The following is a 26897-nucleotide window of genomic DNA, read 5'->3' as shown; positions in this document are numbered from 1 at the left end:
ATAAAATCTTTTTTAAAGAAGTATAAAGAATGACGGCTGGGAAGATCCTAGATAGACTGTGGTCAGGGTCTAGCATGTCACTTAGTAACACAGGGAGAGGGCACGCAGCTCTAGTTGTCCACCTCCTGCCCCTGTCCCCACACCACCCTGATGCCTCCCGGAAGCTGCTCCCTCCTTGTCCCTGTGCCATGGTTCCTCTTTTCCCCTGCCTTTTGCCACCTTCTCAAATTGTTGTTGTTGTTGTTTAGGCTCAAAGGGTGATGTGGGATTCCCGGGACAGGCCGGGAGTCCAGGCATTCCCGGATCCAAAGGAGAGCCAGGATTCCTGGGCCCCCCGGGGCCGCAAGGACAGCCAGGCTTGCCTGGAGCCCCAGGCCACGCTGTGGAGGGACCCAAGGGAGACCGAGGCCCGCAGGGTCAACCCGGCCTACCAGGTAAGGGTGTCTGACGGGGTCAGAGCCAGGTCCAGCGCAAGGCACAGATGTGACAAATGGAAACCCTTAAATCCTCAACGGAGTTTTTAACCTAGATTTTTGCAGCGTTGACTGCAGCTAGAAACTGCTTCTGATATTCGGGGACCCCTGTTGTTTGGCCTCCACTGGGTCACTGCTCCCCAGCGTCCTTCCTGTCAAGGGATTTGGTAGATATGACAGGTGATCAGAGGAAGATGAGCCATTACAGGGAACGACAGGAGCACAGATGCCACCGTGATGGCTTTCCACCCGGTGGGCATCCTGGTACATCTCACTCCCCATCTGATGGTGGGACTGGGTGCTGAGGTTGGGATATCCACATCAGAGTCTCTGCCTGTCGATAGGAGGATCCCTTCTAGGACCTGTGGGATTTTTGTGGGGCTCACATGGCTTGTACGGGGTGGTTGCCCCTGGTGGTGGCAGGTAGGTGGAGGTGAAGACACCTGTACATTAGATCACCCTCTAACCTCACATGTGTGACTTTTTGTCTCCCGTTAGGGCTTCCGGGACCTGTGGGACCTCCAGGGCTCCCTGGGCTTGATGGACTCAAAGGTGACAAAGGAAACCCAGGGTGGCCGGGGGCTCCCGGAGCTCCAGGGCCCAAGGGAGAGCCAGGATTCCAGGGCCTGCCTGTGAGTCGTCCGTGTGTCGGTCTTGTGTGTGAATAGGGTCACAGCACAACTCATGTATGTGCATATGTGTGTGTACATGGGTGTGACACTCTTAAATCCTCTCCGGAGGGGCTCCTGCTTGTTGCTGGTCTTGGGCCATCTTTCCTGACATCGTAGCCTGCGAGCACAACACTTTTTCTGGTCTGGTTTTATAAGAACCGTTACAGGGGATGTTACAATACTGGGGATTGCAGCTCAGTGCCTGGGTGAGGAAATCTGTTGGCACCCCTGATCCAAACAGCAAGCCTCAGTAAGAGAAGTACACTCAGTATTTTAGTGTTGTTAGTGGCTCTGTGTGTGTGTGTGTGTGTGTGTGTGCACGCACATATCTGTATTTGTGCATGTTTTCATTGTGATGCTTTTTAAAATAAGGTAAAGCAAAGAAGCATACAGGTGAGAAACAGCACAACTTAGTATATATACTGAGAGAGGAGCGAGAGGAGGAAGTATTTTTGAAATAGCCAGAAAATGAGATAATATGTGTAAAATACACGAATGATGCCACATCCATAAAGAAACATAATCCTCCTCTGGCTGTTTTCTTCTCTCCATATTTGAAATCACTTTTCAGGGGACCCCTGGGTGGCTCAGTGGTTTAGCGCCTGCCTTCAGCCCAGGGTGTGATCCTGGAGACCCAGGATCGAGTCCCACATCGGGCTCCCTGCATGGAGCCTGCTTCTCCCTCTACCTGGGTCTCTGCCTCTCTCTCTGTGTCTGTCATGAATAAATAAAATCTTTTTTAAAAATTAAATAAAATCACTTTTCAGATAAGATAGCAAGATAATGCTAAAGAAAGTGCATTATGCCTGAGTGTTTGGAGGAAAGTTTCCAGAAGGTAGTTTGGTGCTGAAAGATTGGTATGTCGCGGTAACACATGTTCAGGGGGTCCCAGATCTGATCACGGCGCCTGCCGTGCTGTGGGCTGGGGACGGCAGATGTGCTGTGTGGAGTTTACCATGTAGATGGACAAGGAGTGGGGCAAAGTGAATGAGGCAAGGTGTTAGGACTTCCAGCTTCCTAGTGTAAACGCACATGGAGATTTTGTCATCCTTCATGTCACTCAAGAAAGCACAAGGCACCATTTGTTCACCAGATTACTTTGCAGAACGCCGAAGGCCTGCCCCAGCCTCCCTACCACCAGAGTACTGAGAGACTTGCCATTTCCTGAGCAGTTCCTGCCTGACATTCTCTCTGCTTGTCTAGGGGATTGGAGGCTCTCCAGGCATCACTGGCTCGAAGGGGGATATGGGACCTCCTGGAGTTCCAGGATTTCAAGGTAAGACAGTAGTGGAGGTGCTGCTTAGAGGCATAACCTAACCACTGGCCCTCTCATGCTGATAGGCCGGCCTGATTATGGTGCAAATTGGTGTTCTCTCTCGGTTGAAATGCTATTTCATGCTGCGGCACCCTGATTTTATCACCCAGTGAATGGCTGTGTGAAGAAGCTCTGATCTTCTTATTAGGAATCAGTGAGGGCAGCCCGTGTGGCTCGGCGGTTTAGCGCTGCCTTCAGCCCAGGGTGTGATCCTAGAGACCCGGGATCGAGTCCCACGTCAGGCTCCCTGCAGGGAGCCAGCTTCCCCCTCTGCCTGTGTCTCTGCCTCTCTCTCTCTCTCTCTCTCTCTGTGTGTGTCTCTCCTGAATAAATAAATAAAATCTTAAAAAAAAAAAAGAATCAGTGGATAATTTGCATCTCAGTCATTTGTGTATCAATGAGAAATCATGGATTTGGGGCACTCATTAATTAACATATTCAGCGCATTGATTGGGTGCCTCCCAGCCTCCAGGCACTCTGGGTTTCACTGCTGAACCGGATACATATGAGTGATGGGTGAATAAGACAAGTTCTCAGCCTGCAGGTGTCTTGGGGTCTATTTGGGAACACGTGGGAACTGGATTGTTCTGTCCAAAAACAGATTCACATACCCCGGCCCCGACTGTAATCATTGTATGTTTTGTTGCATGTTTGGAAAAATGTGACTTCTAGGTTCTAGAAAGAAGGGTTTCATTATGACCAGAAGTAATGTTCTTTTCTTCCCCGAGAACTAACAGAGCTATTTTCACTGTGTGTGTTTGTTTGTGTGTATACATGGGCACACAGGTACCAGGTATGCGTGTATGTGGACATACTTGTGATGGGTATGTGTGCCTACATGCATGTGCGTGCCCGTGCCCACATATAGTTGGGAATTCTGTGCTGACAACATTCTTCTTTCCTCCAGGTCAGAAAGGTCTCCCTGGCCTGCAGGGAGCCAAGGGCGATCAAGGTGACCAGGGCTTCCCTGGAAGTAAAGGTAGGAGCTCTTGCTGTGAGGGTGGGGCCTTCCCGATGGTTTGAGCTCATGGCATTAGGGTGTTTGGTTTTACAGATGTGAAAGGCTTGTGTTTTACTAGGAAACAGTTGATTAAAAATTCTTTGGTAGCTTGTCAGGACTGCTGTGTTTGGCTAATCTGGTCGACATTCTCACCAGTGACATGTCTTGAAAGTCACGCTCATTAGATCTAGGAGGTAGATCCAGTGGAGGGAAGCAGGACAGACTCAGGATTCACAGCACAGGCTCGGGAGCCCGACCCCCTGGCTGTTGTGGGGAGAAGCTCAGTCTGGCATGGATGGGCCGAGTGGGGGCTGGGCAGCAAGTAGCTGTACACAGAGAAGACTCTTCCTTGGCTTCTCCACCATCGTGACATGCGACGGCTCCCACACTCCAAGGAGGTCTCCGGTGGAAAGAGTTTAAGTACAGCAGGCATCCCATTCTAGTTTCTGCCTGGCCGACTGTATTTCTAGGGCTGTGTCTAATTTTCAGAATCACGTTTCAAGAGACTCAGTGAGCAGTGTGATGTCAGGAACAAAAGACATGGGAAAGATGTGTGTGGAGGGCAGGAGAGGATGGGGAATGTTTGTCTTAAAGAGGCAGGACTGGGGCAGACACAGAGCCTTTGCAGACTCTGGCTGCTACTCATCTCGCAAGAGCTGTCATGCAGAAGGATTAAGTTTATGTGTCATTGGAGTGGTTGTAACGTACGTAAGGCAGATTTCAGAGAAGTGGAAGAAGCCTTCTGATCTCACAACATCGCAGCCTTCTGGGTCCCAGGTAGGATCCCAGGAGGAACAGAGCTTCACCAGCTGTGTCTGTACAGCTGAGGGCTGCATGGCCGTTGTTGGGGATTCCAAAACCCAGCGGCCAGTTTATCCTAAAGGCCCCCATGTCAGTCAGTTCCAGGCCCGAGATTCAGGATTTTATGTGAAATAACAGAAGTGTGCAGATACGTGTATGTCTTACGAGGATCTGTGACTTGTGTTTTTGATACTGATCGGATTCTGAGAAACCTTGTGTTTGGATTGGGTTTCATGTGGGGCGTTTCTCCTGTGAATGTTGGCAATAGTGATCACTGGCACCTTTGATTTCCACAGGCCTTCCTGGTCCCCCGGGTCCCCCAGGGCCCTATGACATCGTCAAAGGCGAGCCAGGGCTTCCTGGTCCGGAGGGTCCTGCAGGTCTGAAGGGGCTCCCGGGACCTCCAGGCCCCAAAGGACAGCAAGGTAAGACTAGCCGAACTGTGAAGGGGAGGTGTGGGGGCTGGGGGACCCGCAGGCTCTCCTCCGCATGTGTGTGTCTCATAAGGGTCTCCGGGTAGGGACTGTACAGACACATATTGGAATAGGACTTTCTTGTTTTCCTTCAGTGGATATCAGAACCTAATGAAGTTTTTGAGGGAACTAAAGAGGCCAAAACAAAGTTCAGGAGAAGCTGGAGGAATGTGTGGTTCAGCACCTCTGTGCTCACTCAGGAAACCTGGGCTGCAGGCAGAGAGGCTGCTTTTTCCAGCAAGAAGATCAGGGTTGGGGGAGACAAGGGTCTAGAACTGTGAGAACGGACCCTGACAGCGGCCTAGGAGTCCCAGCCAGCTGACAGCGAGTGGCTCGTGCTTGTGCCCAGCGTCCCCGACACCTGACCCAGAACATCCTGCCTAGTTAGGCCGAACACTTCCTACTACAGGAGCCAGAGGGTGGGTGGAAGATAAAGGGGAAGGAAAGCTCTCCAGCTGAGAGGGGGCAGCCATGAAAATCTAACTTTAAACCACCTGCAAGTAAAGGATGCACCTGAAAACAAAAATCTATCCAAGCGGGTATACCCATTGCATGGGAATTACTTGAGACACAGATATGTGGCCTGGGGGAGATGCTCAAGAACACAAAGATGTGTCACAGCCTTAACCTCTCCCCCATGAAACCACCTCTTCCCAAACTGTGCACCACATAGTAGCAGCGAGCAGCCAGAGGACTTCAGATTGGATGGTGGAGCTCATGGCCGGAGGACGCCAATTGGGCTGAGGCCCTGGGTGGTGTAGACACGGCTTTGCGGGAGGGGCCCCTGGCTGCCGGGGAGAGTGCTCTCAGTGCTGCTCACGGCCGCCTGTGGGGGTTGGGGGAGGCTAAGGACACATTCCAGAAGGGAAGGGAAAGATGTAGCCTGCTGCCTTCCAGGACCGGGTCTCGAGTTCCTTTCCCTTTCCTACAGGTGTGACGGGATCCGTGGGCTTACCTGGACCACCAGGTATTCCTGGTTTTGACGGTGCCCCTGGCCAGAAAGGAGAGACTGGACCCTTCGGCCCCCCTGGTAGGTTCACTGCGGCCCCCCGCCCCAGCCACCCTCCACCCCTCCTAAGGTTAGAAGCAGGGAAGCTCAGGTGTGCACAGATCTGCACAATGGAATTGGAAACGTTACTTGACAGGTTTCTAAACAAGTTTGTTGTTTGTTTGTTTTTCAAGAGGAAATAAGGTCTTACAGAGGAGCTAAAGGGTTGTCATCCTTTTTTCTGTGTGGAGAGATAGATGTCGATCCACCAGCACGGGGGTTTCCCAGATGTTGTTGAAAGAAGGCCAGCAGGGACGCCTGCAGTTTCCTCAGGGGGGAGCAGGCTGTAGCTACAGAAACTCCATCTGGGCAATAGACAAGTGGAAATAGATGGTAATGTCAGTGCTGACCACGAGGCCACTGTCCTGCACAGGACACAGTGGATCTGCTTCCCGAGGAAGCCAACACTCAGCTACCCCATCGTGACTGGGATGCTGCAAGCTGAGGGCATTGGCCAGTGGGGCCAGGGGTCCAGCCCAGCAAAAGGTCCTTGAGCAGCTCTGCAGGGAGCTTAGGGACCCAGGGGACAGAAGGACACAGTGCCAGCCCCAGGCCCTTACTGCCCTATTCCCATGTGCATTGCTGGGCTGCCGTGGGAGGGAAGCCAGCTTAAAAGGAAGGAGGTTTTGCTCTGATAATTTCTGTGATCCTTCTTCAGAGGAGCCCCAAAATGTTGTCTAAGTGACATGCATTGGGTCCTGGCATTTATTTTACTTACTCCTGTGTTCCTTTTCACATGTTACTCTTACCCATTGGACTCCATTTTCTGAGCATCTGCTTTGCACCCAGCACTGTCTATAGAACATCTCGGGTGGTCTGTAGAAAGGAGAAACTGGGGCAGCATGGAGGTGGTTGTACTTAGGACTCCTTGAAGCCTCTCAGGGGTGCCTGCTCGTAGCCAGAGAAGCTCATTGCTCTCTCTCTTCCAGGTCCAAGAGGGTTTCCAGGCCCGCCAGGCCCTGATGGGTTGCCAGGATCCATGGGTCCCCCGGGCACCCCATCTGTGGACCATGGCTTCCTCGTGACTAGGCACAGTCAAACAACAGACGACCCACAGTGTCCACCTGGGACCAAAATTCTTTACCACGGGTACTCCTTGCTCTACGTGCAAGGCAACGAACGAGCCCATGGCCAGGACTTGGGTGAGAATGGTGGGGACAAGGGTGTTCATCTGACGTAGAGTCATGGCATGCCCAGGTGTCCTGTGCTTCAGGGCATCACAAAGATGCAGTTCCCTCCTTCCATACAAAACAAACCACCAGTTCAGCAGCTACCACGTTACAAAGGGAAGCCAAGCAAATGTAATAAAGGCTGAGTCTTTGAACCTTTTAAATTAATGCAGCTTTCCATTTCTTCTTCAAATTATCAAGTAGGTCAAGATTTCTGGAGCACATACTTCACATTTAGTGTTGAGAGTCTTAAAATAGGGTAGCTTTGCTGGTGCCCATTCTAAAAAATGTGCATGTTCCCCCGCCCAGAACTGCTCTGCACACCCCAAGCCCCATCCCTCTTGTTCGTTTCACTCAGAAGGCTGCCCATTGGCTGTCACTTCTCTAGTCCCCTCTGGACACCCTTCCCCAAGTTAGGTTTAATGACACACACACCTCTGACTTCTATGGAGTTCCGAAACAAGCAGCCCAGTAAAGAGAACCTACATTTTTGGCAAAACTGTTGTCGAAGGCATCATCGAGGTTGTTACTGTCCATCGAACAAGGAGCCACCTGTTAAATTTCTTTTGGAATTCCGGTTTATAAAAAGATTTCTCTCCTTTAATTAAAATATCGTACATAATACTTTAATCTAATGCTCATTTACAATCACCTTAGTCTGTGTGTGTATTTACTTCCTCCTGTTTACAATTTAAAACACTGTCATTTCCGTTGTGATGGTTACGTTGCACGTAGTTGGACTGATGATAAAGCCAGCCCTTGATGCTGTCTCTCCCCATGGCTCTAGGCACGGCGGGGAGCTGTCTGCGAAAGTTCAGTACGATGCCCTTCCTTTTCTGCAACATCAACAACGTGTGTAACTTCGCCTCCCGAAACGACTACTCCTACTGGCTATCCACGCCGGAGCCCATGCCCATGTCCATGGCGCCCATCGCCGGGGACAACATCAGGCCATTTATTAGCAGGTGAGTCCGAGTGGCTTTAGGATTGGAGAAGGAAAACCACTCGTACACTAGGCAGAGATTGTTTCTGGTTTTTTAAAAATTTTCCCCCAAAAACGTTCGACCCACTGCCGTTCAGTGTATTGATTGTGAAATCAGATCTATAACACAAGTCAGGCATAAAAGCATCTGATATAAGAGTTAGCTCTCCTCTTCAAAATGATGTTGTGCTGCCTTGGAGAGGCGATGCCCAGCTTTGGGGGAGAATTCCTGTTCCGTGCAAGGCAAAGGGGTGGCCACCTTTCCTCCCTCGAAGTGATGCCCCTGGAGTCCTCGGCAGCCACAGAAACAGCACTCTCAACTTTGTCTTGTTAAATAATTGTCTCTTTAAGGAGCCTTTTCAGGTTTTTTTCTTCTGAATTGCCCCAACCCCGTAAAATCAAAAAAATTTTTTTTGTTATTTTTAATTGTGGTAAAAGAGACACCATGTGAAATTAATGCACAGTTCAGTGGCATTAACCATTTCTTAATGCACAGTTCAGTGGCATTCAGTGCAGGAACTCCAATATGGGTGTGAGGTGTCTATGTAATACCACAGACACACTGTGTATCTGTCGTTTATACCCAGGAAGATCATACAGCTTCATTGTATACGTACAGATGTGTACGTATTAAGGTTCTTTCAGATCCTTCCACCCCACCAGCTTTTGCTCCCTTAGGGTGAATTCCCACTGACAATTTATTTGTTTGACTGAGCAGCTTCCCAGTTACGTGCTTTCCACACTAATTAATGTCTGGAGTAGGTTTTCGGGTGTCCCAGAGTCTGCCTGGTAGGAAATAAGGTGGGAAATGGAAGTTATTATGACTGAGAAGTACATAATCATCCTATTTTTGCTTCATCCCTTCTAATTAAAAGCTGATTCCTTAGCTCTAAGCAGAAGTCATAGAAAAGTGGCAAAGGTTTGACTCCATCTGACTAAGAAGCTATCCTCTAGTTTTATTTTGTAACAAATTAAGATAATAAAGGATGAGCAGAGTGACTAGGCAAGATAGTTTTGCCCCAGGACAGTGAGAGTAAGGACTAACCTTATTATTAGCCTAAGGACTAACCTTATTATTAGCCTTTCTACATTCCCTCTAAAGAACCAAGCAGCTTTTGACCAGGAAGAAAGATATGCCAAGGTCCTGTGTTCAGAGGAAGAGTGAGCAGGAAGTGTGCTGGAGCCGGTCCTGGGAGCCCCGAGGCCAGTTTGGGTCTTGGCGGAGGACAGGCCCTTCTGGCTCCTCTGGCTCTGCAAGGGCATGTGGGGGCAACAGGTCCTGGCAGATGACGATCTGGGGGAGCTGGACCACAGACGAGGACCCGGGGGCAGAAGGGCCGAAGATGCCCTACGAGATTAGGAAAACCATAGGTTTTTGAAGGACTTACATTAAAATATCTCCTGATAGCTTTCTTTGATTTTTCTTTTGAGCTGTAAGAAAGCTCCCTTTATGGGTCTTAAAATGGGAAAAATGGTTCACTACACTTTTGAGTGGCACCTTTCAAAACGGACGGTTGTGCACATGTGCCACTGAGTGTCTGTGACTTGCTCTGCTGAGACCGTCCTCGTGCAGAACCTTTCCGCCTGCACCAGGAGGAAAACTAACCACCTTTGTGTTTTTATTTAGCTTGCCTTGGATCACAGGTAGAAAACGATTATTCATGTTTGTTTGTTATTTACCTCCTTGATAAAACTGACCTCTGACCTTGATTTGGTTGAGGGAGGGGCTGTGGCATGCGTTTGCAGTATTCCCAAGTCATGTCCATGAGAAGCGCGTGTCTGAGATTTGCTGTTCCCTGCGGACCCCTTACTGACTCTCAGGAAGACCCCCACCCGGAAGCATGAACTTCGTAAATGTCAGCATCATGCATTTCAGCTTCTTACACCTGTTAGGGAACCCACAGCAGCTCAGTGCGGGGGGACGTTACCAGTCATGCCCTCGAGCCGCTGCCCCCGAAGCCCACCCTGTCTCTCTTTCCCTTTGTTTTTTTTTTTTTAATAATAAATTTATTTTTTATTGGTGTTCAATTTGCCAGCATACAGAATAACACCCAGTGCTCATCCCCGTCAAGTGCCCCCCTCAGTGCCCGCCACCCAGTCACCCCCACCCTCCGCCCTCCTCCCCTTCCATCACCCCTAGTTCGTTTCCCAGAGTTAGGAGAAGAAATGGGTAGGAAATATCAGAAAGGGAGACAGAACATGGAAGACTCTCCTTCCCTTTGGAATGGTGCTGCCCACTTCTGGTCTCTGAGCCCGTGGTTTCCATGGTTACTGTCACTGAGAGGTTGCCCGAGGTCTCAGGACTTTGGGCTTACTTTGGGGGGAGCTCCTAAAGCTCTTTTAGAAAGAGTTAATAACACAAAATCCTTTCGTGTTAAGCAGAAAAGCTGGCAACTTCTCTCCCTTTGTCCTGAGAACAGAACAGACATTTCTGGCTCCCCGCACACATGAGTCATCGCGAGCCGCTGATTGTTTAATTGTCCTGGTGGCACGGCCTCTGCCGGGAGAGCAAGGGAGCTGCGCTCTAGCCCTGGCTCTCACACGCCCCTCTGTGGCCTCAGCCTTTTCAGGAATAACACGGGGGAATGGACCGTCTGAATTTCAAGGCACCCTCCAGCTCTTCCTGTTGTGACTCTGTTCTCTTGTCCATTTGCCCGGATGGTGCCAGGATCCCCTCCTCGATGAGCCGCCCAGCCCAGAGAGAGCTTGACACCAAGCTCGGTCCGCCACACTCTATTTCTGGCTTCTGTGTCTGGCAGACAGATGGTAGCAGATGTATAAGGCCAATTTCAGTAACTGTTGTTTAACTGAGCCTTTTAATTCATCTGCACTTGTGCGAATAAAATAGAAAATTGCGTGCACACACGCACACACACACATCCATGGAAAATCGAATGACTAATTTAGGCCTCTACCCCCTCTCCATCCATTTTCATGCAAATGTTCCAGCATAACTAGGTGTAATTATTAACACCATTTATAGTCATTTATCAGCATTGCTAACACTCGTTAGTTTTGTGACTTGAATGTAATTACGTGCCTACGGGTGTTTTAACTTTTTTTTTCTCTCACAAAACGTTATCTTGCCCCCGAAGAGTTTCCTAACCTGGGCAGGTCTGAGTCAGGAGAGCCTGTGTTGCTTTACTTTTGGGTTCCTGGGTGCCGTGCCAGTGGCCAGGTGTCAGCCAGTCGAGCTCAGAAGCACCTGTCCAGGAGCAGGTTCCAGGGGAGGCGCTCCAGCTGCAGTGTCCCAGCCCGGGGCAGGGTCTCCCCGCTGCTCTGCTGGCTGTGAGGCTGGAAGGAGTCCGAAGCTCCCGGGGCTCCCAGATCCAGGATGCCTGGATCCAGCCTCAGATGCAGGATTTGTCAGTGACTCTGTCACCGTGGACTTCTGCTGAAGGTGATTCTCAGCTGACTTCTGGAAGTGGTAGCACTTGAGTTTCACCAACTCTTGTGTCTGAAGTGTTCATTGTGCTTGCCGAAATCCATGCTCACTTTTGAAAAATTGAAGAACACTGGAATGTGCAAAGGAGAAAATACAAGTCCGCGGCCCCCAGTCCTTTTGGGAGATGGCCACTTTACAGCCTGGCCTTCAGATGTCCCCCATCCCACAAACCAGGTGGTTAAACACCTGTTGGGTGTGGATGTTCTAGCAACAGGAGGGGCTTGTAAAACCATTGAGGGCTCCACACTGCAGAGTCTGAGCTTTGGGCACGTTTGCCATGTCATCAGCATGAAGCTGGATCAGAGAGTATGAGCCAAGAGGCTGGGTGAGAGCACAGGGAAGAGACTTCGTCCTGCGTCGTCCCCGCAGTCCCCGCGGCCGTGCTCAGGCTCTGTGCTCTGTGCCTTCCAGGTGCGCGGTGTGTGAGGCGCCAGCCATGGTGATGGCTGTGCACAGCCAGACCATTCAGATCCCGCAGTGCCCTAGCGGCTGGTCCTCCCTCTGGATCGGCTACTCCTTCGTGATGGTGAGCATTTTGGGAAACCCCCTCCTTCCCAGCAAAGCCGCCCACTAATAACCCCGCCTCCTCCCTCTGCAGCCCTATCCTCAGTCCTCAGGCTTGGCTAGTCCAGTCCAGAGCCTCCCCTGTGGCCTGGCCTGCCCTGCTGCGGACAGCAGGCATCCCAGCGCCTGGCCAGAGCTGTCTCCTGCCTCTTGAGTGGCTACTCTAGGACCAGGTGGTGGAGACACCACAATGAGTGTCTCCCCAGGAGGAAAGGAGACAGTACACAGCCTGCACACGCCTGAAGCAGAAGCAGTGGAGTGCGAGGGGCATTGGGGGCGGGGGGGCAAACCTTTCATGCAGGGGGATACTGCTTCCCTGTCATTGGGCTGGCCTGATCACCAGTCCCTGATGTACCACCCCTGAAACACCAGTCTGACTTTATTGCACCATTTAAAGTAGTGGTTGCATGTACAAAAGCTCTGAACCCATAAGGTCAGCTTGTAGCAGACCCCCTTCCCACCCCCCCTCCCCCGGCCATACATGGCCCCTGAGGCTCCTTTTGCCTCTCCACAAGCCCCACCAAAATAGTGGTGTTTGAGAAAACCAGTTCTCTATCCCTTCCCAGCCATTGAGGGCCTGTGAGGAAGTGCAGGGGCTCTGGCCTGGGTGCTTTGCCTTGAAACCGGAACCGTGGTCAGACCCAGAATGTTGTAGCATCCTTCAGTCCTCAGGTGGGAATGGAGGGTGTTAGCTTAGTCCTCAGAGCTTTGTGGCTCTGAAATGTTCTTGTCTGAAACAACAGTCATGGCGGGTTTGGGGATGTCTTATCTCATTTTGGGTCGTTCATCTGACAGGCCTGGTTTCAGAGCACAGGTCGCTCCTGCTCGAACCCATTAGACACAAGTGCTTTTTAACAGTTACAATAGCTGTTACTCTTTTCTTTCTCTTATTTAAATTTTCTCTTTTCAAAGAAGAGCAGGAGATGATTGTTCTGTACCTTAGAAAAGGACACTTAGCATCTAATGCAGCAAATACAGGGTTTTAATTATTCTGTATACCTTTGATTAGAAAGTGTGCTTTCACATGTATTGGTTCCAAAAATCATTTACACATTTTGGCTCTTTCTTCCGTCCCAGGTTAGAGGAGGTTTCAGTGTTTCAAACCTAATAAATAGTGAGGACAGCATTTCTTTAAATCCTAATGAACCTGGGCTGGCTGCGTCCTGTTAGGGGAGGAGCAGCGGTGGAGTCCTGGCTCTGGGTCACGGTGTTCCGCGCAGGAACCGCCTGTGGGCAGAGGGCAGTGTGGGCACGGGTGTGTTTTACGATGACCCGTGCGAGGCTTCACTGCGGTTGGGGATGGGGGGCACCCTGGCTCCTCCCCGGGCGTCGTGAGGCCCCGTGTGGCTGGCAGGCAGGGGCCTGACTCCCGGCTCACGGCCACCCCACAGCACACCAGCGCCGGCGCCGAAGGTTCTGGCCAAGCCCTTGCGTCTCCTGGGTCTTGCCTGGAAGAGTTTCGAAGTGCGCCATTCATCGAGTGCCACGGCCGTGGGACCTGCAACTACTACGCCAATGCTTACAGCTTCTGGCTCGCCACTATCGAGAGAAGCGAGATGTTCAAGTAAGTCGGGGCCCCTGTGCAGCTTCAGGACACATGTCCCCTCTCCTACGGAGCCTTAAAGAGGGTTGTCAACCAGTAATTAGGAATGCGCCTTCCACCAGCAGCAGAGAGTATTCGCTTCTGTTCTGCGCACAGGAGCCCAGATGCACATCTAGGGCAGAGCCTAGGTGACAGATTCCCTTCTTTCATTGGCGAGAGGGTTGTGAATCCATTGCAGGGGGATTCACCAGAGTGTAGCTGGAGCCCTTGGCCTCTTCAAACAGAGCGTTTAAAAATACGCTTTTACCAGTGAGTGAGCAAGGAAAGAGCCACGTTTGCTCCCCTGGCAGCTGTCATGCTGACTCTAGTGTGTGTGTTGGCCGAGCTCTGGGGGATGTAAGCAGACTGTTTGGTAGACTCATGCTAATAAAAACTAATTTCAGCCCAAGCGCTCTGAATGCGACAGGGGAGACTTTCCTTTTCTTTCCCATTACGGTTGCACTTTGCCGCCGAGACAATGGCCCTGAGGGCTGCTGAGCTTGCTGAAGGCAGAGCGGAGCCCAGCGCCCACCGTGGGGGTGGATGGAGCACCCACACACCTCCTGTCCGTGCAGCCCTGCTGGGGCAGGTGCAGGGACCCTGAAATAAGGACTGCTGCCCCCTGGAAACACTCCTCTCTGTCTGCCTTTTCAGAGAGAATGTTGTGGAACTCTTCTGTGAGCCTGACTCTTCCTAAGTTAGGTCATAAAAGGCAAAGCAAGAGTGTCTCTACTTGTAATATTTTAAGCACCAAAAAAGTACCAGGTGCCTAGTCAGTAGCTCACACGAGACTTTTCAGGCAACTGGAAGGTCGACATCAACTCTCGGGATAGCGCTTAGACATCAGCTACCTAATTGAGCACTTGGCGGGTGTATCAGGTCCTGGGGCTTCTGTTATAGGGTTCATAATGGGTTGTTGTTGTTTTTTGGTTTTATTTTTTTTGGAATCAGCAGCCTGGCACAATGAACTAAAGATTAGATGAGATCCCAATAATTTAAATAATTAATTTGGGGGCAATAAGATTTTCACAGAAGTTGCAAATAAGCAGCCTTAATTTTAGGACAAGTTACTTTTATTAAATGGCTGCTTTAATTTTATTAGAATCAGACTTCAGCTCTCTCACAGTCAAATTCAGGTAGATCAAGGGTAGTATCCCTAGGATCAAGGGAGCATTTGGGACACTAAACGTCTTTCCCTCTGGCCTCCAGTCAGATTACCTGCATAGAATCCAGCAAAAGCTTATATAAGTATTTGAAGGTCTAGTTAATTATTCCAGATTCATTGCTCATCACACCATTCAGCCAGTATTTCATGAGCACTTAGTCTGTGTGTGAAGGGTCACAGAGGAGAGTAGCTTCTTCCCCCGGAGGAGTTTATGATGTGGTTGAGGAGAGAGGATGGAGGGGGAAGTCACAGCCCAAGGAGGCAGGGGCACAGTGGGAGTGGCTCAGAGTGGCTCAGACTTTGGATGGAGCAGATGTGGGGTGGCTGTATCTGTGCCCTCCCTGGCATGCACAACGGCTGCCTCCAGCCTCACGGTCTGGATGGGGTAGGGTGGGGCAGAGGGCACACGTGATTGTTGATCACTGTGAGGGCAGGTGACACCCAGCATGCTGTCTGCTGCTCGTCACCGGCTTGCCCCCCGACCCCAGCCCCTGGGAGATCTCTGGGAGATGGGGGGGCCCCAGGAACTTCCCCTGCCTTGCTGAGCTGTGGGGGTGACGGCTGGTTTCTGCCCTGTAGGAAGCCCACGCCATCCACCTTGAAGGCAGGAGAGCTACGCACACACGTCAGTCGCTGCCAAGTCTGTATGAGAAGAACGTAATGAAACCCGGCCCTCAGCTAACGATCAACATGGTGCTACTCCCTCCTCTTCCCCTTCTTTTTTTTAACAGCAACGAACCCTAGAAATATATCCTGTGTACCTCACTGTCCAGTATGAAAACCGTAAAGTGCCTTATAGGAATTTGCGTAACTAACATACCCTGCTTCGGTGGCCTCTACTTGCTGAAGGAGAAACAAAGACCATGATAAGCTGTCATAGTGACATACCAAATGGCACTTTTGATGAAATAAAAGTGTAAGTCTGTTCTACAATCCGGTGCGCTGATGTGTAAAGTGAGAACTCCATCAGAAAACCAAAGGGTGCTAGGAGGTGTGCGGGGCCTTCCATTCTGTGCGGATGCCCGTTTTCACTCTTGTATTATAACAGGTGCATTTTCAACTCCCAGTCGGGATGTTTGTTTGTGTCACTGTCGAGCTGGGTCTGTACAAACAGCGGTCATGTAACAGCAGTGTTTCGGACCTGCCCACGGCACGGCGGGCTCAGCGGCTGTATCTTCCAACCCCCAAATATAAATTTAGGTCTTTCTGCTCTGTGTGGTACTATGCAGCTGCTTTTGCAGAAATCACGAATTTCCTGTGGAATAAAGATGGTCCAAAAGTAGGCAGAAATTAAATATATATATATTTTAGTAATTTATATAGATGTCAGCAATTAGGCAGGTCAAGTTTTCGTTTCATTTCCACTGTTAAAATAAAGCTTACATAGTTTCTTCCTTGAAAAGACTGTGTTGTCCTTTCACATAGATTTTTAAACACACGGGTGTTGAATGGAAACATCTGTTCTTACTGTTCACCTCCAAACCAAAACTCGTGTATCGCCAAAGCCAAACCCGGGTTCCTGAGCGTGTCTATTACCATGAAACATGTATTTTGAGCTTTTTGTTTTTATACTGTATTAAATATCTTCAGGGTTTTAAACACTAATCACAACTGAATGACTTGACTTCAAAAACCAGCAACCGTAAAAGGCCTTCGTTTTATTCGTATTCCTCATTCTGCAGCCTGATGTGGAAAACAGCTCTGTAGAATCTTAGTGTCAGTATCCCAGTGGAAGCTCCTTTGAGGGGCTTCCTCATTTTGGCAAGCGCTGTGCAAACGTCAGCAGGGAACGGATGGATTGACCACTATGCCTGAAATGACATTTCACCAAAAGTCTCCAAAACGTTTCTAAGACTACTAAGGCCTTTTATGTAATTTCCTTAAATGTGTATTTCTTAAAAATTCAAATTTGTAATAAAATTATTTGTATAAAAATTAAGCTTTTATTAATTTGTTGCCAGTATTGCCACAGAAACATTAAAAGTCACTGCACAGGCCTATGATAAATTGGTAAGCCGTGCCTACCTTAGATTATATATATTTTGCAGTTCTTCCAAATGACAGCCAGACTGGTCATAATTTACAGAAACTACTGCAAAAAAGAATGATTGGTCTTCTTCTTCTGCCCTTCTTCCCTCCCTCCCCTCTGTCCATCCAGGCAACCATCATCCATCGTCCATCCATCATGCATCCATCCATCACCCATGCATCCATTGTATGTAGACCAAGGATTTGCCACTTTTCAAATCCTGGTTGGATATAAGATAATTAGAGATGAACGACATAGATAAACAGAGGTGAACAACATATATATCCAGCTATATTCAAAGCATATTCAGGGGCACCTGGGTGGCTCAGTTGGTTAAGTGTCTACCTTCAGCTCAGGTCATGATTCCAGGGTCCTGGAATGGGGCCCCGCATTGGAGATCCCTGCTCAGCGGGGAGCCTTTTTCTCCCTCTACCTCTGCACCTCCCCCCCAACTCATATTCTCTCTCTCTCTCTCAAATAAATAAATATAATATTATGAATGAATAAATAAATAAATCAAAGCAGACTCAATGGGGTGTTGGAAGTTAGAACCGAGATGATGGCTATGGGATGGATAGGTGTTAGGTGGAGCATTGGATTCCAAGTATTACGTGGCAGATTCTTTTTCTCTGGTGCTCGAAGTTTCAGTTTACACTTGATCAAGACATTATCCCTGGGGAATGAGTGTGACCCTGCGTATTGAGGAAAAAGATCTAAATATTGCAATGTTCTTGGTTATCACACCTGACAGAGCTGTAGTGGAATGGAGTGGGACAGTGGATGAACATGACCTCACGTGCTTGATCAGGAAACCTCACTTAAGGTCTAGTTTTGGTCACTCCCACCCATCTGTGATGAAACAGGAAAAGGGTTCATTTGCTTTCGTTAATATATAGGAGGGGACAGGAGAGAACACTGAATCATCAGGCTTGGCTCCTACTGTGAAGTCACAGATACGGAGCACCTCCATATGGAAGCCATTTGGGAGCATTTTGTTTCTATGTATAAAACTAATTTATTATAAGTCATTAGTTACTAGATACAGGTTGGTGTACCTAGGAAAGCACAAAGAAGGTGATGACACCTTGAATCCCAACCTTTAGATCCTGTGCATTTTATATCTGTAATTCCGAGAGCAGGTTTTATGTTTAATTTTTTTAATTCTCCTACAGTAAAATTGACTTATGTTGATGGACACTACTATGAATTGTAACATGTATAGGTTCATGTAAGCATAATCAGAATCTGTTCACACTGAAATGCCCCCCTCGAGCTCTTGCCCTGTGGAAGCCTGACCACCGAACTCCATCACTATGACTTGTCTCTTCAAGAACGGAATAACAGAGTGTGTAACCTTTGAGACCATCCTCCATTCAATTTGATGCATTTGACAGTCCTCCAAAAATATTGTGGCATCTGTGGTTTATTCCCTTTTATTGCTGAGTGAGATTTTTTGTTTTTTGTTTTTTTAGATTTTATTTGAGAAAGAAAGAGCATGAGTCAAAGGGGAGGGGCAGAGGGAGAGGGAGAAGCAGCCCCCCCCTCCCGAGGAGGGAGCCTAACGGTGGGGTTCGATCCCAGGACCCTGAGATCATGACCTTAGCCAAAGGTAGATACTTGACTGAGCCACCCAGGTGCCCCACTGAGTGGAATTATATAAATGTGCCGCGCATTGTCTATTTACCTGTCAAAGGACATTTGGGATCTTTCCAGTTTTTGGTGATTATGAATGTTTATTCATGTTCAGGTTTTCATGTGAACATAAGTCTTTATTTCTTCAGGGTAAATACTCAGGACTAGGATTGCCAGGTCACAGGGTAATTGTATGTTTGACAGTATGTAAACTGCCAGACTGTTTTCCAGAGGGGCTGTACCATTTTATATTTACTCCAGCAATGTACGAGAGCTCCAATTGCACCACATTCTTCCCGATGTTTGGGATTGTCAGTATTTTTTTGCTAGTCATTGTAACATGTAGTGGCATTTAGCCATGCTTTCAATTTGCATTTCCCAAATGGCCAAGGATGTTGACGATCTCCATGAATTTTTTTGGCCATCAACACTTCCTCTTCTTTGAAGTATCTATGAAGCTTTGCTCATTTAAAAAATTGTTTCTCTTCCTACTGTTGAGTTTTGAAAATTCTTTGATATTCTGCTTACAAGTCCTCTGCTAGATCAGTGATTTGCAGATTCATTCTCTTAACAGTATCTTTCACAGAGTAAGAGTTTTTCATTTTGGTGGTGTCCAGTTTATCAATATCTTTTCTGCAGGACATGCTTTTGGTATTATGTTTAAGAACTTTTTGATTACCCCTCGGTCACTAAGATTTTCTCCTGTTTTCTTCTAAAAGCTTTATGGTTTTACTGAGTATATTTAGATCTGTGATCCATTTTCAAATGTCTTTAATTGATGAAATTCACGTAACTTAAAACTCACCACCAGTCAACAATTCAATGGCAGTTAGTACATTTACGATGGGAATTTACTACATCCATTTCCCAAACTGGGTGTATTTTCATCATCTCAAATCCAGAGCCCATTCAGCAATGATTCCCAACCCCTGTCAATCCCCAGTCTGTTTTTTGATTATGGATTTTCCTACTCTGGGCAATTCAGTGTGTGACTGCTGTGTCCGACTTCTTTCCCCTGGCCTAATGTTTCTGACGTTCATCCACACCGTAGTACATGGCAGTACTTCATTCATCTTTATGGCTGAAAAATTTCCATTGGATGGATATACACAGTTTACCCATTCATCCAGTGCTGGGTGTGGACTGTTGGGACCTTCTGGCTATTGTGAATAGTGCTGCTCTGAACGTGTGTGCATGTGTATTAAATCCTTGTTCTCAGATCTTTGGAGTATGTATTGAGGAGTGGAATTGGCGAATCCTATGGTTACTCTATGTTTAACTTTTTGAGGAGACTTCAGATTATTTCCGCAGAAGCTGGACAATTCATTCTCCACCCCCACCAACAATATGCCACAGCACCAGTTTTTTGCATCCTCACCAACCCTTACTATTTTCTGGTGTTTGGTTATAACCCTACTCCCGGGTGTGAGGTGGTTCTCACTGTGGTTTTGATTCGCATTTCCCTAATCCTTAATCATATTGAGCATCTTTTCATGTGCTTATTGGCCACGTATTTATCTTCTTTGAAGAGTTTCAGGTTCTGTGTCCACTGGAAAAAAAATTTTTTTTCGTAAGCGTTCTTTATTCTGTATACTACACCCTTCTCACAGACATGATTTGCAAATATATTCTTCGATCCTGTGGGTTGTATTTTTACTTTCTTGATAATGTCCTTTGATGCACAAAATTTTGCAATTTTGATTAAGTACAATTTATCTATTTTTCTTTTGTCACTCATGCTTATATCAAAGAATGAATTGCCAAATCCAAGGCTGTGAACATTTACCTGTATGTTCTTCTGTGTTTTATGATTTTAGCTCTTATATTAGGTCATTGGTCCACTTTGAGTTGATTTTTGTATATGGCATGAGATTGGGGACCAACTTCACTCTTTTGCTTGTGTATATCCTGTTGTCTTACACCATTTATTAAAGAAATGATATTTTTCCCATTGGATAGTCTTGACACTTTGCCAAAAATCAGCTGGCCATAGATACATGTGTTCTATGATCCATTTTGACTAGTTTTTTAAGTGAATGTAAGTTTTAGATTAAGGTTTATTATTTTGTGTACAGGTATCCAATTGTTTAGTTATTGAAAATGGCTACCACTTCTTCACTTAATTGATTTTACATCTTTGTCAAAACTAATGGCCAATGCTCTGTGTGGGTCTATTTCTTGGACTCTAGTTTGTTTCATTAATCTCTGTGACGCCCTTCACCAAGGCAGTGATTGATTAAGCTTTAATTGATTAAATTTAGCTTTAAAGTAAAGCTTGATTAATTTAGTTTTAAAGTAAGTCTTTACATTGGTTGGTGTGATTCCTCTACTTTGTGCTTCCTTTTCAAAATTGTATTAGCAATTCTAATTTCTTTGCTTTCCTATATACATTTGAGATTTGGCTATGGAAAAATCCTTCTGGGAATTTGATCGGAATTTTATTAAATCTATTCATCAGAATTGCCAATTTGACTGAATCTTACATTTCAACAACATGGTATGTCTTCCCGTTGATTTAGATCTTCTTTGGTATTTTAATTATCATTTCATAGTTTTAAGCATACAGACCGTACATTTTAGTTAGATTTATACTTGAATGTATATTTTTTAAGAGCCATTGTAAGTAGAATTATTTTAAAATTTTTTATTTCCAATTGTACATATATAGTATGTAGAAATACGATTGTTTTTTTGTGTGTATATTGATTTGGATCCCGTGACATTCCCAAGTTTAATTTATAGTTCCAGGAGGATTTTTTGGTAGCTTTATTAGGGTTTTCTACATAGACAATCATGTTCCCTATGAATAGGGACAGTTCTGTTCTTTCCTTTCCCTACTCTAGTGCCCATTTTGTTTTTTGCCTTGATTTTTTGCACTGGCTAGCACTTCTAGTCCAATGTTGGATAGGAATGGTAAGCACGGACATATTTCCCATGTTTTTGATCCTAAGGAAAAAGCATTTAGTCTTTTACCATCAAGTTTGATGTTAACTGTAGGTTTTTATATAGATGCCTTTATACTTCAGAGTTTTTATCATAAGTGGATGTTAAATTTTGTCAAAGTCTTTTCCTGCATCAACTGTTATGGTTATGAGAGGTTTCTTCTTTAGACTGTTAATATTGTAGACAACAGTGATGATCAAAAGTTGGGCCAGTCTCACATTTCCAGGATACAGCACACTGGTCATGGTATAATAAATCCTCAGCCACTTGAATCATTACTTCCCTATAAATAATGTGTTGTTCTCTGGCTACTTTTAAGATTTCTCATTGTCTTCAATTTTCATATTATTGATTATGACATGTCTGGTCATGAACTGGATTCTCAGAACCTTTTGAACCTGTGGATTTATGTATTTCTCCTATGGGAAATATTGATATATTTGGCAAGACATTGATCTGGTCAGGTTCAAGACTCCAGGTCCCAGCTTAGCTCCCATGGTCTGTGGTTCCAGGTCAGATCTGTTTCTGCAGTGCCACTTGGATCTCTCCCACGTCAGGGCTACCCTGTGCCTCTTGGGGTGTGAGTGGTATGGTCGGTCCTCAATGTCGTTGGCATGCTCCTTGGAGTCAGAGCTTTGTCTGCACAGAACCAAGACAAGTCTAAGCATTTATACACTACTTTGCAGGCTTCTTGTCAAGGCCTATCCTCCATGTAATCTCCCCATTATTTTCCAGTTTTTGGAGTTTCCTCTTTTTGATTGTCTAAAAAATCATGGTCTTTACTTACGTCACTCTCTGCACTCTTTCTGTGACTGCAGCCACACCTGGACAGGAGGACAGGAGCAAAGGAGAAATATAGTAAACTCCCCCACCGGTTTGGTGGTATGTCTAAACCCAGTGGTATGTCTAAACCCAGTATGAAGAAAACCCGGTTTTCTTCACCAGTCTGTCTGCTACTATTCCTCTGATAGCTGCTCCATGGTGGGAGAGACAGGCCAGGGTGCGCTTACTCAATCTCACCTGGTACCAGTACCAATGTGATCACAGTTTAGAAGCGTAGAGTACTAGTTTTGATGGTGGTGAGTATGATGGTGATGCACAGAAGAGGAACAAATGATTGGACTTTGCTTGACTTTAACATTTTTTCACTCTTGTTTCTAGCGCTCGAATGTGTTGTAATTCATTGGTTTAGTTGATGATTACACAGGAGCTTTTCTTTGTTAATAGATATGTGCTAGCTCTTCCCAAACACTTTTTTGGTTATAAGTTACTGTGCTGTCAATAATATCCACTGGCTTGGGGCACCGGGTGGCTCAGTGGTTGAACGTCTGCCCTTGGCTCAGGGCATGATCCCAAGGTCCTGGGATTGAGTCCTGCATCGGGCTCCCTGCAGGGAACCTGCTTCTCCCTCTGCCTATGTCTCTGCCTCTCTGTGTGTCTCTCATGAATAAATAAATAAATAAAATCTTTAAAAAATAGTACCCATTGGCTTATGCTCATTTTGGGACCATTATCTTCATAAGAGACCTCTTGTGTCCTAGGGCTCAGATGGTGGGTCTGTCTCTGATAATCTGTATTTGATCCAAAGGTCATTCTATTGTACTCATGGAACTAGACAGATGTGAATTCAGATTCTGACCCTGCCACTTACAAACTCACAACCTTGGGCAAGATATATAATCTCACAGAGATCTGCATAACCTAAGTCATTTTTATGTTGCAGTTCTTTTGAACCAGAATCCTAGGCTGGGAGGAATTTATAGGAAAAGGAAAAACCTGTTTTGCTGCATCCATCCATTCATCCATCCACCCATCTTTCCACCTCTCCATCATTCATATACTGTGCTTCCTGTTTCCCAGCTACCGGGTTAGGAATAGGATAAATAGAAATGAACAATATCAACCTCTTAAGAACTCTTCTGTTAAAAAATCATTCTGGGAGAAACCTGTAACTTTTCAGGTATGTAAAATGAGGTTATAGATCTGAAAACCACAGTCATGCAAAAGATGAGTGTGGGATGAGGGTCAGACGACAAGTGGGCATCATGAGAGTTGCCTACTTGAGAATGTGCCCTTGAAGGTGAAATGAGAGATGAGAGTAAATGAGAAATGTGTCCAGGGAAGTGCAGAGGCAAGATCTTCACTCATCCAGTCCCTGAGCGAGGCCAGGCACAGAGTCACAGCACACCCTCCTGCCTCGAGGAGTGCAGGCTGGAGACCATTTCCTCCCTCTATCTGTGTCTTCCACCCACATTTTTGTCTAAATCATTTTGAGGACCTTCTCCTTTCAGTATCATTTCCACTTGGATGACGGTCTTCCCTAAACTTAATCCCCACAATGCAAAAAGCACTTAGTTTCATTAGATCTAAGATGATCACTCAGCAGAATGAAAAGGTGCCTCCTGGAGCCACTTTTAGATATCTAGGATTTTGTGAACATCCTCCTACCTTTTATGGGTAGGACCCAGCCAGCCTCTCCAACCTTTGTTATTCTAGATCGGAGATGTCTTCAAGTCACATTTTAAGAAGTGCTTTGTCCTTCCCACCATGTGAGTTATGTCTGTCTCATTTCACTTTGTCCTCTGTAGGCTTCACAAATGGAAATGATGTGTCCCATGGAGGTAACCAAGCAAACGTTTATTAAGCACCCCTACTCTTCAGGTCCTCTCCTGAGCCCCAGAGGAGACAAAACAGTAAAACCTATCTCCTCTTACAAATTCAGATCACCTGGAAGGGAAGCCCTGGATGCAGGAAATAGTCAATAATTAGGGCCCTGAAGGATGACAAGTTGGCAGTGAGCTTCCAGACTTCGAGCCCCTCCTCTCTCACTTGCAAACCACATGTGCATCTCTCATGCCAGAGATAGGAGAGTAACTCTTAAAGATATAGAGGGAAAAATATTTTTGCAAGCCTATTCAGTAACTTCTGGAATATACATTTTTCTGTTTATGCTCCATCTTTCTTGGGGCTGCCTGAAAGGGCTTTCTCCTCCTGTCCTGCCAAGTCCTCTCCCAGCTCTCTGGATATAGGAACAGAGATGGTCCATTGCTGCATTTAAAGCTTTGCATTTATTACCCACCATCCAGCCAGTTCTTCTCAGAACACGTTTTGAAACGATTCTGATTCCAGTACCCTTTCCTCCTGTGTCCATTACCGAACTGTCTCTGTGTTGTGCTTACACTTTGGCACTGGGTGGGGACACCTGGCTGTAGAGGTAGGACGGGGAGGGGACACCCCTGGGTTCCTCCCTGGGCACTGCTCCGAGGACACAGACATGGCCTCAAGGGCATTGTTTCCGTGCTATTCAGCTATTTCACATTTATTTGTAATTTATTAGTCAAAAACTTATCATTTTCTCTCCAGGCTAAAAATGAAGCTTTGGAATCAGGGAAACAAACTAGCCAAGTTTTACAGATAAATGTGCTTGAGGAGCTCAGTGGATGCTGGAGGGAGGCTTGTCCCCGCAGTGGTGGGGCTCCCGGGGGCCACCTGACCAGCAGCACCCATGCCTGCGGGCTGGAGACAGGGCTGGAGGGCTGACGCAGCCCTCCCAGAGCTGGCTTGCAGCATCCCTGCAGGAGGGCTTGGCCGCCCCTCCCTCCTGCCCCAGCATGCGTGCTGGGTGCCGGGAAAGGTTGGTCCTGGCACTTCTGAATCGTCCCCACGCTCCGTGTGGGGAGTGTTTCCTGTCATTAACGCCCTATTTGTACTTCCTGAGCTCCCGTCCCCTTTCCTGGCCCGAAATAGCTGCGCGCTCCCAGGACCTCGCCTCCGGCTGCCGCAGCATCTGGCCTCCCTCCTGCCCGCCCCAGCCACCAGGAGCCGCGCTGAGTCACCGAGAACCTGAGTCACCCAGCCACTGTCAGGAAATGCCTTTTCTAGCCTTCTGTTTAAAGCAGAGCAGCAGGTGACTTCCGAGATCCAGATCCGAGATTCCATTCTGCATTTTATCAATCCTTTCCAGCCCCGGCCCCCCGCCTCCCCCCCCCCCCCCCCCCCAGTCCTTGCTTGCTTTCAGCAGAAAACTCTCCCACATGATTTCCTGTCCTTGCCGCTTGGGGAAGGTTTCACACAAGAGATGCCCAGGCACTCTGCCTCCAGGGATATTTATTTCTCTGATGCAAATGAGAAATTGCTGCAGACTGCTCTGGAAGTGCCTCTGCTGGCCTGTTCAGTGAATAGTATGTGTGCACATCAGATCTCTTCTGATGCAGGGGAGATTTCCAGAACAGACTGCAGATGGCACTCGACCCTCCGATTCCTGAGCTCCTCAGGCAGGAAGGGTTTGCTACCCTCGGTGGCGGCACTGTGCCTTTTCATGCAGCATTTAACGAGGTGACTTGGAAGCAAATCGCTAGATGCCAACTAGACTCCATGGCCAAGTCCGTTCATTTTTTTTTAATGCAACTGAATAAGAAAGTGGATGGAGAATGATTCCAATTATTCAGCATGAAGTCTCTTACCAGAGTTTGTGAGGATCATTTGGAATAGTGAAAATGTAGTGAAAACACCCATCTTTAAAGAATCACGACTGGGCGTTGCTTGCACTGCGGGTATCTGTTGATGCGTGACTTCTTTCCTCGGTACTTAAAGAACTGCCGCTCCTGATGCCTACGTCTTCCTGCTGTCACTGCCCCAGGCTGTCTCTGTGCTCCTACCTGTAGGAGCGACAGGGGCCGGCCCTGCCACGCGGCAGGTGAAGTTCTTGGAGGGCTTTCCTAAGGCTGGAGCATCGTGGGGAAAAGCATTGCCTCCAGGAGCAGCGTGGCAAAAGGCTCCTCCTCTGAGCTGCTGGGAGCCTGAGCTGCAGCAGCAGGATGCGGAGGGAGTGGGACCTTCCCTGCCACTGTCCGTAGGAACCAGGACCCACCAAGGAAAGAGGCATCCAGCGTCACGTATTCTGAAAGTGGCTGCCAACAATCAGGGGGGCAGAAGCCCATCCAGCTGAAACAGCCCAGCTCCCTCAGCCCTCCCCTGCTGCACCCCTACCCTGACACCTGCAGGCCCCCCTTCCAGGAGGAGGGGAGGAGGAGAGCCAAAGGAGTGTGAGCCCTCAGTCTGAGGGGTGGTGCTCTGCTTTGCCCTCATCTCAGTGAGGCCTGCCCCTCAAGCCTGGATGCCAAGGGCCCTTGCCAGACTTGATAGATGCCCCCCAGAGGTAGAGCATGGCATCTTATGCCATGGTTGGGAGAGGAGGCACCGTGGGGCTTGGGGCAGGAGCAGCAGGATGCGACAGTTGTGCCTGGAGGTGTGAGCTCCATCTAGGGGACTGAGGGGGAAGGGCTGGTTTGAGTTTTTCTGGATCTTTCCAGCCAGAGCTGGCTTTCCGGGTTGAGAACAGAGGGGTATGAAAACTCATTCACGGGCCCTTGGGCAGCCCACCTGGGGGCCTTAGAAGGCTCAGAGCACAAGCAGGGCTGAGTGGGAGGCTCTGGCCCCATCCCTGAGACCTAGGACCAGGACAGAGAAGGGAAGACCCTGTCTGCGGCCCTTCACGTGCTCCCAGACCCATTCTCATTTGTTGTTTGCTCTGTGCTATGGACCTTGGGTGCCTCAACGACGTCCATAGAACTCTTCCCAGGAGAAATGGTTTATTCAAAAAATG

The 26897-nt window shown here is 47.7% G+C and overlaps 1 protein-coding gene across 1 annotated transcript in view; it reads left to right on the top strand.

Moving 5' to 3' along the window:
- The window catches only part of COL4A1 (collagen type IV alpha 1 chain), a 140911-nt gene extending 124284 nt beyond the window's left edge, over positions 1-16627 (top strand). The window contains 11 exon segments of the mRNA XM_038570042.1: positions 249-434; positions 972-1105; positions 2348-2420; positions 3367-3438; positions 4557-4685; positions 5665-5763; positions 6711-6923; positions 7738-7915; positions 11789-11903; positions 13333-13505; positions 15268-16627. Of these exon segments, the coding sequence (XP_038425970.1) occupies positions 249-434; positions 972-1105; positions 2348-2420; positions 3367-3438; positions 4557-4685; positions 5665-5763; positions 6711-6923; positions 7738-7915; positions 11789-11903; positions 13333-13505; positions 15268-15349 (1454 nt within the window). The 3' untranslated portion in view covers positions 15350-16627.
- Positions 16628-26897: the final 10270 nt, after the last annotated feature.

Source organism: Canis lupus, chromosome 22 (assembly GCF_011100685.1).
Source record: "Canis lupus familiaris isolate Mischka breed German Shepherd chromosome 22, alternate assembly UU_Cfam_GSD_1.0, whole genome shotgun sequence".
Classification (NCBI taxonomy): Eukaryota; Metazoa; Chordata; class Mammalia; order Carnivora; family Canidae; genus Canis; species Canis lupus.
The sequence above is the reverse complement of the archived record's forward strand: the minus strand, read 5'-3'. Positions and strand labels throughout refer to the sequence as shown.